The sequence below is a fragment of the Eretmochelys imbricata genome, chromosome 2 (genome assembly GCF_965152235.1).
Source record: "Eretmochelys imbricata isolate rEreImb1 chromosome 2, rEreImb1.hap1, whole genome shotgun sequence".
NCBI lineage: Eukaryota > Metazoa > Chordata > Testudines > Cheloniidae > Eretmochelys > Eretmochelys imbricata.
In genome coordinates, this window is record NC_135573.1 from 255,474,140 (window position 1) to 255,490,606 (window position 16,467).

At 45.5% G+C, this 16,467-nt stretch overlaps 1 protein-coding gene across 1 annotated transcript in view; it reads left to right on the forward strand.

The window, feature by feature from the left end:
* The window catches only part of EXOG (exo/endonuclease G), a 33,604-nt gene extending 17,398 nt beyond the window's left edge, over nt 1-16,206 (forward strand). Inside the window, exon 6 of the mRNA XM_077808409.1 lies at nt 15,274-16,206. Coding sequence (XP_077664535.1) covers nt 15,274-15,735 — 462 coding nt within the window. The 3' untranslated portion in view covers nt 15,736-16,206. The remainder of the gene's footprint in view (nt 1-15,273) is intronic.
* Nucleotides 16,207-16,467: the final 261 nt, after the last annotated feature.

Here is a 16,467-nt window from a genome sequence, read left to right on the forward strand (position 1 = left end):
AAGCTTTCGTGAGCTACAGCTCACTTCATCGGATGCATACTGTGGAAAATACAGAAGATGTTCTTATAATACAAACCATGAAAAAATGGGTGTTTACTACTACAAAAGGTTTTCTCTCCCCCTACCCCACTCTCCTGCTGGTAATAGCTTATCTAAAGTGATCACTCTCCTTACAATGTGTATGATAATCAAGGTGGGCCATTTCCAGCACAAATCCAGGTTTTCTCCCCCCCCCCCCCCCCCAACGCATTATTAAGGATCTACAACCTATCCTGAAGGATGACCCAACACTCTCACAAATCTTGGGAGACAGGCCAGTCCTTGCCTACAGACAGCCCCGCAACCTGAAGCGAATACTCACCAGCAACCACATACTGCACAACAGAACCACTAACCCAGGAACCTATCCTTGCAACAAAGCCCGTTGCCAACTGTGCCCACATATCTATTCAGGGGACACCATCACAGGGCCTAATCACATCAGCCACACTATCAGAGGCTTGTTCACCTGCACATCTACCAATGTGATATATGCTATCATGTGCCATCAGTGCCCCTCTGCCATGTACATTGGTCAAACTGGACAGTCTCTACGTAAAAGAATAAATGGACACAAATCAGATGTCATGAATTATTACATTCATAAACCAGTCGGAGAACACTTCAATCTCTCTGGTCACACGATTACAGACATGAAAGTTGTAATATTACAACAGAAAAACTTCAAAACCAGACTCCAGCAAGAGCCTGTTGAATTGGAATTCATTTGCAAATTGGATACAATTAACTTAGGCTTGAATAGAGACTGGGAGTGGCTAAGTCATTATGCAAGGTAACCTATTTCCCCTTGTTCCCCCCACACACCCTTCCTCAGACGTTCTTGTTAAACCCTAGATTTGTGCTGGAAATGGCCCACCTTGATTATCATACACATTGTAAGGAGAGTGATCACTTTAGATAAGCTATTACCAGCAGGAGAGTGGGGTAGGGGGAGAGAAAACCTTTTGTAGTAGTAAACACCCATTTTTTCATGGTTTGTATTATAAGAACATCTTCTGTATTTTCCACAGTATGCATCCGAGGAAGTGAGCTGTAGCTCACGAAAGCTTATGCTCAAATAAATTGGTTAGTCTCTAAGGTGCCACAAGTCCTCCTTTTCTTTTTGAGAATACAGACTAACACAGCTGTTACTCTGAAACCTGTCCTGTTTAAATCCTTTCTAAAATTTGGAGCAGTTTTAGCATGAGCATTGGTAAGCTCTTGTGGCCTTGGAGAAAAGCCTATAGGACTTCAAAGAAAAATAGTTAAAACCTGACCCATCACTTACTTAAACAAAGCAGAGAGAGAAGATGTCTATGTGTGATGGGCGATGTGAGAACAAGGGGAAATCAGATGATGTGATTCCAGAGCCATGCTAGGGAAAGCAGGTATACACTTTAAAACGAGCTGCAACCATAAAAGGATTTTGGCTAAGAGGGCTCTGTTGTGCTAATTGCCAACATACTGTGCTGCTGAGAAGAGAGGCTTCCCTTTACGGGGGGTGGCCAAATAAGGTCTTTTGAGCTGTGTTCGAGGAAAGGCAGAGTCAGGTGTACGCACCCAAATGATAGTGGAACATGGGAAAGACTTGTCAGCAATGTGAAAAGACAAGACTATATTACTCACTTTTGTCAACAAAATAGTGGAGGTGTACACGTTGAAATGCTCCTCCTGCTGATATAACTCCCCTGCTATGCTGATATAAAAGCACCTCAGTGAGAGGCGTAGGGCTTAAGTCAGTGTAGTTAAGGCGAAGCAGTGTGTGTGTAGACACTGCATTCTTTATATCAGCCATTGGCTGTCCTTCTTGTCAGTTTTACGGCTCCAGTGGACCCGTGAAATTGACAAGAAAGTTGGCTCCAGAGCCGCACTGCTGCCTGGTCTCTGCTCCAAGCCAGGCTGCCACCCAGGCTTGCCACTGGGAGCCCTGCTGCCCCCTAGTGTCCTAGTTCCCCACTCCCCGCTGGGAGCACAGCAGCTGACTGGACTTTGGGTGCGGATCTCCTTGCTGGACACAAGAAGCCCCGGGTGTCTTCCCTGCTCCCAGCAGGGAGTGCAGAGATAAGAAGCTACATGTGGCTGCCACTCCACTTCTGGCTGGGAGTGCAGGGGTGAGGAGCCCCGGGTGGCTTCCCCCCACTTTCCGGCTGGGAGCAGGGAGGCAAGAAGCCCAGAGGAACAGTTGAGCTCCTGGTAGGGAGCTGCGTGGAGCTGAGAGCCCTGACTCTCAGTCACCCACACTGCCCCTCTTCAGTCAGTGGAGACACGCACCACTGACGGAGAGTAATGTGGACATCAGCCACTGCAGTAATTTATGCAGTGGCTGTAAATCAACTAGATCGACTTATCTTTGTAGTGTAAACATAGCCCAAGCCAGTGGAGCTGCATATTCTTGTTGCTTTTCAGCTCATGTCTTTTTGGGCTTGTGGAGAGGCTCATAAATCACCATCCTCCCTAGACCTTGCAGCCGTGAAGCAATCTGTAATGGCTGAGAGAAATTTAAACTCAGAATTGAAATGCTATAAGTTCTTTCTGGTGTACCTGTATGTTGAAATACCTGTGTTCTGTAGAGTAATGGACATTAAAGGTTCAGCTGCATCCCAGTTCTCCTGAAATAAATAAAAGAAGTAATACAAACCTTCTGCACTGAGGTAAGAGCAAAATGGATAAACCTCTTTGAGCATTCTTAAGAAAGACAGGGGCAGCTTATATCTTTGGAGAGAATCCCTTGCCTCCTGTTCTTACTCTGACCTGGTAAAATTTTAAGGCAGGACCTACTCGTTTGTCTCAGGCTGCAGATTTGTCATAGTAAGTGAGGGTGAAAGTCACCAAGGTGTCATTGTAACCATGTGACAAATCATGGAAATCGCAGCAAAAACTGTGATAAAGTCATGGATGTGCTTTGTAGCAGTTAGCAGAATCAGGCCTCTTAAATATTTTTCTTAATAACCTCTTGGGTACTTCACTGCTACACCTATTCTACTCCCTTTATCCTCCTCATAAAAGTGCAGATTTCTTTTTGTTAACCCTATCTGTATCAGGTACCAAAGATAGATACATTTAACTTATTTATAAGTTTTCTATGGCCCTCATCAGCCTAGTGTCTGAACATCTAAGAAATATGAATGAATTTAGCCTCAAAAGACACCTGAAACCCTGTGTTATTACAAATGGGAAACGGAGGCACCAAATGGTTAAGTGACTTGGCCAAGATCACACCGAAAGCAGAACTCAAGAACAGCACCCAGGTCTACTAAGTCTCAATCCAGTGACTTGACCACAAGACCATCCTTCCTATCTATGTAGGCAGACTGAGTCCCGTTCTGCCCCTTTTTGTGAAGAAGTATGGCTACTGATCCCCTGATACTTACTGGTCTCCTGTGCTCTCTTCATCAAGTCTGTAAAACTGTTCATCTGCACATTCACCTGTTTGTATGTGAAAATGCCCAAATGTCAAGAATCACTGGCATTTTAAAAACTAGGATATTCATGACAGTCATGACAACTGTCCAGCCTTAGCTATCATACAAATGTAAGTTTTGCACACTCATTTGTGGAATTCAAGTATGGTACTCCAATAACTGTGGCTTTTAGAAATTTCAAAGTCTTGTGAAAACAACGAACCTTTGTGGCGAAAACAGGTCTAATAATGTATCAGTGTGGGACAGTGCAATCTCAGTCATACAACTAATCTTTTGCTGGTGAAATAGCAAGAATATTGAAAATCCCGGGCAAAAGTGAATGTGATAGGAAACGCCAAAGAGTGTCATGGGTCAGTGAACATTTTTATTAATCAGTGTTGGTAGCAAAACTAATAGGAGCAACAAAGAGAAATGTGATGGGAAATTTGAGATTACTATTTCCAATAATGAGGGAGATGTGAATATTGTTAAAGTTAAAAAAAGAGAATTTTAGTCGGATATATACAAAATCATTTTTGGTCAGAGAGTTGATTAAAAAAAATTGTGATTCACAAGCTTCTTGGATCACATTTTATAGAAGCTGAGATCTGGAAGCGTTCAAGGCTGGGGCAATCTCATGTGCTGTTCAGTTCTTTAATCTTAACAGGACCCCATAAGGTATGGAAGCATGTGGGACAGAAGCAGAAACTGAAAACACTGCTGTGTTTCCTGAATTGTATTAGTTCTGAATTATTATTAGTCACAAATACCGTAAAAGAGCCACTGCTGTTTTCCAGCCAGGACAAATTGCTGTTGCAAATGGTGATTGTTAAAAAATCATCCTCTGCCTGTGGATAGACTAGCATAAATCAAAGAAGACATGTTCACATGGATAATCTTAAACTGTTTTCTGTTGAGTTACAATAGGGGAATATAATGTCTGACTCAGTTAGGGATGTAATTAGAGGAATGTAACAAGTTAAAATACTGTAGATCACTGTGGCCTGGTCTACACTGCAAACTTAGGTTGATGGAAGACACCTTAAGTTAACTTAATAATGTATGAGTCTACACTACCAGATCCCTAAGTCGCCCGTAATGTCGACTTCTGTACTCTACCTCCATGAGAGGTGTAGCGCTTGATTCAATCTTGATGGATCAACAAAGAGGTAGTATAGACACAACACTGTGTAATTGGCCTCCAGGAGGTGTCCCACAATGCTCCACTGTGACCACTCTGGAGATCATTTTCAACTCCGCTGCACAGCGGCCAGGTACACAGGAAACAGCCCCTCCCCGGTAAAGCCCCGGGAACTTTTAAATTCCCATTTCCTGTCTGATGAGCGTGGAGAGCCCTCCAGCATAGCTGATCATGGAAACTCAATGCCCCAAATGTGCTCCTGCCTGGAGTACACAGGAGGTGGTTGATCTTACTGCTGTGTGGGGAGAAGAGTCTGTGCAGGCACAGCTCTGATCCAGCAAAAGAAACGCTGACATCCATGCAAAGATTGCACAGGGCATGGGGGAGAAGGGCTACACCAAGGACACGCAGCAGTGCAGCATGAAAATAAAAGAACTTCGGGAAGCATACCAGAAGACGAGAGGTGAACAGTTCTGGTTATGCCCTGCAGACATGCCACTTTTACAATGAGCTGCATGCTATTCTAAGCAGCAACCCCACCACTACCCCCAAATGCAGCATGGACAGCTCCCAGGAGCCTGAGTATTGGGCCACCTCAGGCAACAATGAGGAGGACATTCTGGAAGAAGAGGAGGAGAATGGGAGACAGGCGAGCGGAGGATCCATTCTCCCCGACAGCCAGGAGCAGTTTTTAACCTTGGGCCCAGCCAGTCACAGGAGAGAGTGGTGGCTGAGCATGATGCTGGGAAGGCACCTCTGGTGAGTATACATTTCCAATCCAAGTGTAGGGGTTACACGCTATTATATTTTATGTAATCTGAACAAAAACTGAGGTGCAGTGGGTATCTGCTTCCTGGTGGTGACTCCAGCTACACAGAGGGTGCTTCCCAGAAAAGCCTGTGTACATGCGCAGGGATGGCCCCGGAATCTTCCATGGAGATCTCCAGGAAACTTTGCAGAAGGTTTCTGCGAAGGGCTGCCTTATTTCTTCCACCACGGTAGGACACTTTCCCCCGCCACTCCAGTGATGTCATTGCTGGCATCATTGCGGTACACAGCATAGCAGCATAAGGACCAGGTCTGTACCCAGAGGCTTGCAGCATCTGCTCCCTTGCCTCCTCTCTTACCCTTAGGAGACTGATATCACATAGGGTCAACTAGAGGAAATGGGGGAAGTTCTCATTACAAGTAGTCATACTGCAAACAGTAGAGTATTTGGTTCCTCCCCCCCCCCAGTGAATTCTGGGTCCCTCTTCCACGCTTTCCCTAATGTGCCATTGCTTTGGTTGACATGGATCGGTGTGTAATACGAACAGTGTTAAGGGAAAAGGGGGGATACCCCCCCAGCTGCTTGGGAAAAAGACAGCAATTTGGGAGTCTTAATGGTGGTCTTAATGGCTACCAGGAATTTGCCTGGGAGTTCGCCTGGAGTGAGCCCAGTGAGGCTTACATCTTGCCAACTTCTCTGAGGAAGCTCATAGTAGGAAGGTGATATGGAAGGGCGGGGTTCAGCTGTTGTGACCTGCACTGGATGTGCCATGTTTGTCTTTCTTCCACAGGACAGAAGCGACTTTGTCTGTACAAAGTGCAAGCTGGTCTCCATATTGGAAGAGAAGATTGAAGGTCTGGAGCAACAGATAATGATCCTGCTTTGCATACGAGAAACGGAGGATTTTCTGGACAAAAGTCAGGATATGCTTCTATGGGCACAAAGCTCTAAAGATTTAGAGCAGGTTGCACAGCAGAGCCAAGAGGCCAGTGAAGAAGCTTGGCAACATGTGACCTCCAGAAGAAGAAGGGGGAATGTCCAGGTTCCAGCAACACGGACACAGGTAACTAACGGCTTTCATGTTCTCTCCACAGGTACCATTGCGGAGAGTGGACCAGATGATATGTCTGGGGGGAGAAAGCAGAAGGAGACTCCACTGGTTGGAAGGCATGAGATGCACTGTCCTGAGATGGGGGGTTCCACGACCACCACTCCCAAGAGAAGGAGGCGGGTGGTGGTGGTTGGGGACTCTCTACTCTGGGGGACTGAGTCATCTATCTGCCGCCCTGACCGGGAAAACCGAGAAGTCTGCTGCTTGCGGGGGGCTAAGATTCGCGATGTGACGGAGAGACTGCTGAGACTCATCAAGCCCTCGGATCGCTACCCCTTCCTGCTTCTCCACGTGGGCACCAATGATACTGCCAAGAATGACCTTGAGCGGATCACTGCAGACTACGTGGCTCTGGGAAGAAGGATAAAGGAGTTTGAGGCGCAAGTGGTGTTCTCGTCCATCCTCCCCGTGGAAGGAAAAGGCCTGGGTAGGGACCATCGAATCGTGGAAGTCAACGAATGGCTACGCAGGTGGTGTCGGAGAGAAGGCTTTGGATTCTTTGACCATGGGATGGTGTTCCATGAAGGAGGAATGCTGGGCAGAGACGGGCTCCACCTTACGAAGAGAGGGAAGAGCATCTTTGCGAGCAGGCTGGCTAACCTAGTGAGGAGGGCTTTAAACTAGGTTCACCGGGGGAAGGAGACCAAAACCCTGAGGTAAGTGGGAAAGCAGGATACTGGGAGGAAGCACAGGCAGGAATGTCTGTGAGGGGAGGGCTCCTGCCTCATACTGAGAATGAGGGGCAATCAGCAGGTTATCTCAAGTGCTTATATATGAATGCACAAAGCCTTGGAAACAAGCAGGGAGAACTGGAGGTCCTGGTGATGTCAAGGAATTATGACGTGATTGGAATAACAGAGACTTGATGGGATAACTCACATGACTGGAGTACTGTCATGGATGGTTATAAACTGTTCAGGAAGGACAGGCAGGGCAGAAAAGGTGGGGGAGTAGCACTGTATGTAAGGGAGCAGTATCACTGCTCAGAGCTCCGGTACGATACTGCAGAAAAACCTGAGTGTCTCTGGATTAAGTTTAGAAGTGTGAGCAACAAGAGTGATGTAGTGGTGGGAGTCTGCTATAGACCACCGGACCAGGGGGATGAGGTGGATGAGGCTTTCTTCCGGCAGCTCGCAGAAGCTACTAGATCGCACGCCCTGGTTCTCATGGGTGACTTTAATTTTCCTGATATCTGCTGGGAGAGCAATACAGCGGCGCATAGACAATCCAGGAAGTTTTTGGATAGAGTAGGGGACAATTTCCTGGTGCAAGTGCTAGAGGAGCCAACTAGGGGGGGAGCTTTTCTTGACCTGCTGCTCACAAACCGAGAAGAATTAGTAGGGGAAGCAAAAGTGGATGGGAATCTGGGAGGCAGTGACCATGAGTTGGTTGAGTTCAGGATCCTGACACAGGGAAGAAAGGTAAGCAGCAGGATACGGACCCTGGACTTCAGGAAAGCAGACTTCGACTCCCTCAGGGAACGGATGGGTAGGATCCCCTGGGGGACTAACATGAAGGGGAAAGGAGTCCAGGAGAGCTGGCTGTATTTCAAGGAATCCCTGTTGAGGTTACAGGGACAAACCATCCCGATGTGTCGAGAGAATAGTAAATATGGCAGGCGACCAGCTTGGCTTAACGGTGAAATCCTAGAGGATCTTAAACATAAAAAAGAAGCTTACAAGAAGTGGAAGGTTGGACATATGACCAGGGAAGAGTATAAAAATATTCCTCGGGCATATAGGAATGAAATCAGGAGGGCCAAATCGCACCTGGAGCTGCAGCTAGCGAGAGATGTTAAGAGTAACAAGAAGGGTTTCTTCAGGTATGTTGGCAACAAGAAGAAAGCCAAGGAAATTGTGGGCCCCTTACTGAATGAGGGAGGCAACCTAGTGACAGAGGATGTGGAAAAAGCTAATGTACTCAATGCTTTTTTTTGCCTCTGTCTTTACTAACAAGGTCAGCTCCCAGACTGCTGCGCTGGGCATCACAACATGGGGAATAGATGGCCAGCCCTCTGTGGAGAAAGAGGTGGTTAGGGACTATTTAGAAAAGCTGGACGTGCACAAGTCCATGGGGCCGGACGAGTGGCATCCGAGAGTGCTAAAGGAATTGGCGGCTGTGATTGCAGAGCCATTGGCCATTATCTTTGAAAACTCGTGGCGAACGGGGGAAGTCCAGGATGACTGGGAAAAGGCTAATGTAGTGCCAATCTTTAAAAAAGGGAAGAAGGAGGATCCTGGGAACTACAGGCCAGTCAGCCTCACCTCAGTCCCCGGAAAAATCATGGAGCAGGTCCTCAAAGAATCAATCCTGAAGCACTTACATGAGAGGAAAGTGATCAGGAACAGTCAGCATGGATTCACCAAGGGAAGGTCATGCCTGACTAATCTAATCGCCGTCTATGATGAGATTACTGGTTCTGTGGATGAAGGGAAAGCAGTGGATGTATTGTTTCTTGACTTTAGCAAAGCTTTTGACACGATCTCCCACAGTATTCTTGTCAGCAAGTTAAGGAAGTATAGGCTGGATGAATGCACTATAAGGTGGGTAGAAAGTTGGCTAGATTGTCGGGCTCAACGGGTAGTGATCAATGGCTCCATGTCTAGTTGGCAGCCGGTGTCAAGTGGAGTGCCCCAGGAGTCGGTCCTGGGGCTGGTTTTGTTCAATATCTTCATAAATGATCTGGAGGATGGTGTGGATTGCACTCTCAGCAAATTTGCGGATGATACTAAACTGGGAGGAGTGGTAGATACGCTGGAGGGCAGGGATAGGATACAGAGGGACCTAGACAAATTGGAGGATTGGGCCAAAAGAAATCTGATGAGGTTCAATAAGGATAAGTGCAGGGTCCTGCACTTAGGACGGAAGAACCCAATGCACAGCTACAGACTAGGGACCGAATGGCTAGGCAGCAGTTCTGCGGAAAAGGACCTAGGGGTGACAGTGGACGAGAAGCTGGATATTTGCCAGCAATGTGCCCTTGTTGCCAAGAAGGCCAATGGCATTTTGGGATGTATAAGTAGGGGCATAGCGAGCAGATCGAGGGACGAGATCGTCCCCCTCTATTCGACATTGGTGAGGCCTCATCTGGAGTACTGTGTCCAGTTTTGGGCCCCACACTACAAGAAGGATGTGGATAAATTGGAAAGAGTCCAGCGAAGGGCAACAAAAATGATTAGGGGACTGGAACACATGACTTATGAGGAGAGGCTGAGGGAACTGGGATTGTTTAGTCTGCAGAAGAGAAGAATGAGGGGGGATTTGATTGCTGCTTTCCACTACCTGAGAGGTCGTTCCAGAGAGGATGGTTCTAGACTATTGTCAGTGGTAGAAGAGGACAGGACAAGGAGTAATGGTCTCAAGTTGCAGTGGGGGAGGTTTAGGTTGGATATTAGGAAAAACTTTTTCACTAGGAGGGTGGTGAAACACTGGAATGCGTTACCTAGGGAGGTGGTAGAATCTCCTTCCTTAGAAGTTTTTAAGGTCAGGCTTGACAAAGCCCTGGCTGGGATGATTTAATTGGGGATTGGTCCTGCTTTGAGCAGGGGGTTGGACTAGATGACCTCCTGAGGTCCCTTCCAACCCTGATATTCTATGATTCTATGATCCCTGTTGCTAGTGGGAAGAGGCATTGTCCAGCTGTGCTCCCAATGTAGGTATGCCAGTGTAGGTATGCCACAAGTTGCAGCACAAGGCCTGTCGCCCATGTCGCAGGGCTATACTCGCCATGGCTGAAATGCTGAAGAAATGCTCTTTATTGATTCCAGTCATTGGGTTGGAAGGGGGGGTTACAGGGAAACCCGTGTAACGGAGGGGATGGTTTTGGAAGGCACAATGCAGATAAGTGGCACACATTACTGTGGCTCTTTACTGAAAGCCTCATGGAGATGCAGAGCCCCTTGCTGCGCTCTTCTTATTGTCCTGGTATCTGGCTGCTCAAAATTAGCTGCCAACCTATCTGCCTACACACCCAACCCTGGCGAAATTTTTTTCCCTTTGTGTCATAGATATTATGGAGCACACAGCATGTAACAATAACAGTGGGGATATTGCTTTCACTGAGGTCTAACCTGGTAAGCAAATTGCACCAGCAATCCTTTAAGCATTCAAAGGCACATTCCAGCACCATTCTGCAGTTGCTCAGACTATTGTTGAACCACTCCTTATTGCTGTCCAGATGACCAGTGTACAACTTCATGAGCCATGGGAGCAAGTGGCAGGCTTGTTCTCTCAGATCACGATTGGCATTTCAATGTCATCGGTGGTTATTTTGTGGTCTGGAAAGAAAGTCCCTGCTTGCAGCTTTTTGAACAGACCTGTTTTCTTAAAGATGCACTCATGCACCTTTCCTGACCATCCCACACTGATGTTGGTGAAACACCCCCTGTGAACCACCAGCACTTGCAACATCATTGAAAAGTATCCCTTGCGGTTTATGTACTCTTTGGCAAGGTGGTCTGGTGCTAAGATAGGGATATATGTGCCATCTGTTGCCCCACTACAGTTAGGGAACCCCATCACAACAAAACCATCAGCTATGTCCTGCACGTTGCCCAGAGTCACTATCCTTCTTAGCAGAAGTTGATTTATGGCCCTGCACACTTGGATTACAACAGCTCCCACGGTGGATTTACCAACTCCGAATTGATTCACCACTGACGGGGAACAGTCTGGCGTTGCAATCTTCCATAGAGCGATCGCCACTCACTTCTTCACTGTCAGAGTAGCTCTCATTTTAGTGTTGCTGCACTTCAGGGCTGGGGAAAGCTCTGCACAAAGTTCCTGGAAGGTGGCCTTCCGCATTCAAAAGTTCTGCAGCCACTGGTCATCATCCCATAACGATGTGGTCCCACCAGTCACTGCTTGTTTCCTGGGACCAGAAACGGCGTTTCACCGTGTTCAGTTGATGTGCGACTGCCAGCAGCAACCAGGAATTGTTTCGTTCTATGGCTTGCGGCATGGCTGCATGCATGACAGTGCAATGTTCCGCGCTGCGGCTCCTGTCTCGGCTCTGGAAATACTGAGGATAAGGTGCGAGGTGTTTGTAATGCCCACAGCAAGAGCACACAACTGAGCAGGTCCATGCTTCTCGAGCTATTGCGTATGCGCTGCTAAAACCTTTGAAAAAAGGTGTGAAAAAAACATGGGTTGTTTGCCATTGGTGTCAGGGGAGGGAGGAAAGTGCATCGTGGGAGGCTGAAGCCATGTTGTCATTCCCCTCCCGCCTCTGTGACAATGCTCTGGTTCCATGAGGCTTTGCAAGCCCTTCCCAAGACCCCATGTGGCTATTTGCACCATGGGATTGCTACCCACAGTGCACTGCTCTGTGCATCAGTGCAAGCACTGCTAGTGAGCGTGGTGTGGACACACACGATTGACTTAATGTGGAGGCTTGATGGCGACTTAACTTTATAGTGTAGACATGCCCTGTGATTCTGACTGTTGCTGCAGTTACACAAGAAGCTCCACAAGGTGGTGCTAGAAAATGAACTGATCGTGTGCTCTTCTATTATTCCTGTTCAAACTGTGCTCTCTCTGCAGAACCATACTTGACCCCACTTGCTGACTATTCAGCTGTGCATATGTGTATTGGGCAACCTATAGAACCGTACATAGTATTCTTTTACAGCCTCTTTCATATAAAGGCAAGCAATAGGTGTGTATGACAGTGGAGGTACTTGAGCAGAATGGGGTAATGATGGAGGTAGGTAAGATTCTTGTTACGTTTTTCAACCAATCGTTTTTATTATACAGTGCAGTATATATGCACAGCATTTTACAAGCAAATACCACTAGTATCGGCCATCATGCAAAGTCATGTATTGTGTGCATATTGAATTAAACCCCAGTGTATTAACATTGCCATTATGGCTCACTCTAACAGTCACACTCTGTCGTTGTAATATTCACTGTTGGGTCACTTTTACTGCCAATAGTACCTGCAATACAAGACTGTACGGTCAGTATAGGCTTTATACTCCAGAAGACTTTTCTTATAAAGAAACATATTTGCAAGAACATGCATCCCCTCCCCCCAACTCTCCCTAAAAAAGGGTGTTTACAAACTGCTGGAAAGGGCTGGGATAGAATCTTTACACCTGTTCTGGGTAGCGTAAGAGGACTGTTTTGGACTATGCTGAAACCTGTCACAGGACAAAATTCATTGGAACAGTGTTCTACTTGCTGTGGGTCAAATTCACACCTATGCACAGGGCTAGCGCAAAGCCTGTGTACCACTTCAGTTTCCCTGGAACCCACAAAGCAGTGCATAGGCCTCATGCTGGTCACTTCCTGCAAAGGATTGAATTTCACCTCGAATGAGCAACACTGTTCATTTTACAATTCAATTTGAATACATCAGATAAAGCACTAGGTTTGGGGGCAGTGGTAATTTTTAGTATAGATTTTAAAATTACCAGCACATCAATCACTTTTGATTAAGCTCTCTGTGCCTGGGAGCTGTCAGCCTGGCTTCACAGACTCTAAATGCAAAGTGATTTGAAGCTTAAGAGCTCCGACTCTCTAGGATCAAGACACCTATCCTCATTGAAAGGGAATTTAGCGTAAGGTATTTTGGGGATTGCTTTTCCTGGCACTGTCTTCATGACTTATATGCATAGGGAGGGTTTTATTTGGGAAAGGGTTGGGGGCAAAGGGAAGATTATTTGTAGACTGCAGTATGTCTTCACCTGCTGATAAGTTGTTATTAGGAAACCCTCTAAAGAGGGGAGGAATGCTTGCTGTTATGATAATGTTGATAATGTAAACTAAAGAAAATTGAGATCATGATCCGTATGGAGAGATAACGGAGAGAACAATAGGGAAGTTGTTGCCAAGTAACTGCACCAAAAATGAAAACTGTAGTTATGATTTCCATTTCCTTTCTCCTAAGGGCAGGGTGGTTTCTTTCTAACTGCTTGGGCTTTAAGGGTTTTAATTATTGCAACAGGATGTGAAGAACTATTTCAAACACTAAAGGAATCCACCACAGTGCTAGCAGAAACCTAAATGAGTTAAATATTGGAACAGACTGATCTGAACTTTGAATACTTCAGTAGCCATTGGCAAGGTTGGGTTTTAAAAATGCATTAACTTGTGCAAAAGTGCTCAATACTATCCCACTAAAATATATTGAGATGATGATTATCCTGTAACTGAATTATACTGAATATCTGTAGAGCCAAAGTACATTTCAACCATTACCTTGACTTAAAAATGCTTGTAATTAATTGAATCAATCACAGCAGTGACACAGATAGATAAAATAGGACTCCGAAGAAAGCGGCCATGCCACAAAGATGTAAAGAAATGAAAATGTGCTGCCAGGGTCTTTGTCTTGGCATATGTTATAAATCAAGAATACAGTGTTTCACTTCTGGATTTTGTGCACGCAGCCAGACAGCCTCATAGTTCATGGTAAATAATCTACCTCATTTTCTTGTTTGCCATTTCTAATTGTGTTTTTAAAATATAATGATATAAAAAGGGTTAAACAGAACTCAAATCTTCTAGACATAAGCCTCGCTGTACTTTGTTGACTGACTGTGTGTTCTGTCCACATGCCAGATAAACATCGTAGCAAATAAAAGGATCCTAGTAAAATGCCCACCTGAACGTAATTCATTTGAATAGTTCATTTTCCTGGCAATGGGAACATTCAGTTTCTCATTGAATGGTGTCTCCTGCTAGATGGATACATGGCACAGGAAGGGCTCTCTGCTGTAAGGGTAGCCCTCTGTGTATGGGTGTGTGTGAGCATGTTACAGGCTTCAAATGAATTCAGAGCTCTGAGGTCACAAGCAGCAGAAGTTCACCCCAGCGTGCTTTAAAACTCCCATGTGTTTTTTGAAATGCCTTTTCCTGATTGCTCACCTTAGCGAGCACATCTTGGAGCACACCTTTTCTGTTTGCATTTGGCTGTCCAACCGTGCTGGCTGTACGAACAGAGAGCTACTAGACGCACTTCTGCCCAGATCAGGCAAGAAGTATTGGATCTCCTGGGCCTATGGGGAGAAGAGATTGTACAAGCACACCTAAGGAACAGCTGTAGAAACGTCGACAACTATGAGCAGATCGTATGGAGAATGTTGGCAAAGGGGCATGACAGAGATCAGCAACAGTACTGCATGAAAGCAAAGAAACTATGCCAGGCATACCAGATAGTTCTGGGGAGTGGAAATCTAAGTCCTGGTTTGATCCTTTCTGCCTTTGCTTTGCTGGCTTGTGTTACATTAATTGAATTGTATTGTTGTATAAATGGGGTATTTACTAATGCTGTATCCTAGATTTTTGATGTTTCATATACAGTATACAAGATCCTCACTTTAAAAATAATCCACTCGGCATGGCTGATGGTAAAAAGGAAATAATCTGTACAGTTGGGAATACAGATCATCTGCTTCTGTAGATGTTTGTTGGCTCTGCAGTCAGACAGCAAGTTAGAATCCTCTGTTTTTAAGTTTAATGGAAAATCAGTTGTAAAGGAGTTGCATTAGGATGTCAGGATGAGAGGGACCAATACAATGTTCTGAAAAAAATCTTCAAACAACCACCAAACATCCGTGCAGCTTCCTCCAGTGTGTTCTCTGCCATGTTTCTGTGTCTGTGCTCACCAATGAGGATAGGGATTGTGTTGAGAGTTGCAAAGCAGTTGATACAAAGGGAGCATACTGTAGTCCAGTATAGCTTTCATGATCTCCTTGCTGCTTAGTTATGCATTGTATGCTGATAGTAGCTCGTTTCCAGATGTAGTAGGATTAGGCCTAATTCCTGGTTCAGATGTGTATCTCTAATGTAATCGTTTTGTTGCTAGGTAATCGGCAAGGGCAATGTAGCTGTGCCATCACATCTCTACAAGGTGATTCTCGCCAGGAGAAGCAGAATATCCTCGGAGCCCCTGGTGCTGGGAGCCTTTGTGGTGCCCAACGATCCCATAGGCTTCAGTCACCAACTACCTGAATTTCAAGTGCATATTGAAGACCTGGAGAAAATGTCAGGATTGGTTTTCTTCCCGCAAGTGGACAAAACCAAAGATGTTAAAAATATCTGTGATGTAGACACCTGTAAACTGATGGGGTTTGATGAGTTTACGTTGTACATCACCGCCCGGAAAGTTCACAGTGCCAGAACACTGCACAGGCTGGAAAAGGTCATGTCAGAGTTAAGGGAAATGGGAATTGAGCCTGACGAATATCTTGTGAAGCTTTACAAGAAGAAGGAGGAGGACCTAGTGCAGCAAAAGCAAATGGAAGCTAGAGAAGGGAGAGCTGGTTGAGTACACGGTTCAGAAAATACGTTTGGACGGTTTTACTCTCAGAAAGGAGGCACATGCACACACTCAGTTTGGATTTCATGATTTGGCCATTTTTTAAAAAAAATGTGGAAAGCATTAGAAGTTGAAGTTCAGGGTAATGTTCGGTCTCTTGTAACATGTTGTATGTATGATTTGCTACAGTACTGTGTGGGAAAGGAAAATGACCCTTTCCTGGCATGACTGGATTATGGGGCCTCTGAAAAAGGCTTTGTACTATTTTCTAAACAAGACGTCAGAATTGGGGTTTGTATGGAATCCCTTCTAGGAATATTATAAAAATAGACAGTGGACACCTTGGGAGTATAACTGGAACCTGTCTAAATGTAACTGACCCTACAGATGTATTTTAATACTAAGCTGTAGAATTAATGGTGTTACTGAGAGGTGGGGTTTTTTGTTTTGTTTTTTTAATGAAAAAATGCTGACATGAAATTTTTCTTTTACTTGTTTTTTTTTTTAAATCCAATAACATTTATAAACCACTGTCTAGTCAGTGGCAAATCTCTCATTGACTTCAGTGAGGTCAGAATTTCTCCCATTCATTTTATTAAGTATAACAAAATGCATAGTACATCACAACACAATAAGCTACCTCACCTCACCTCTCCAGGTCCAAGTGGCAGCAGAGTGCATGGCCTGGAATCCCTTTAGGGGACTTGGCAAACACAGAGCTCAGCAGGATCTTGGAGACAC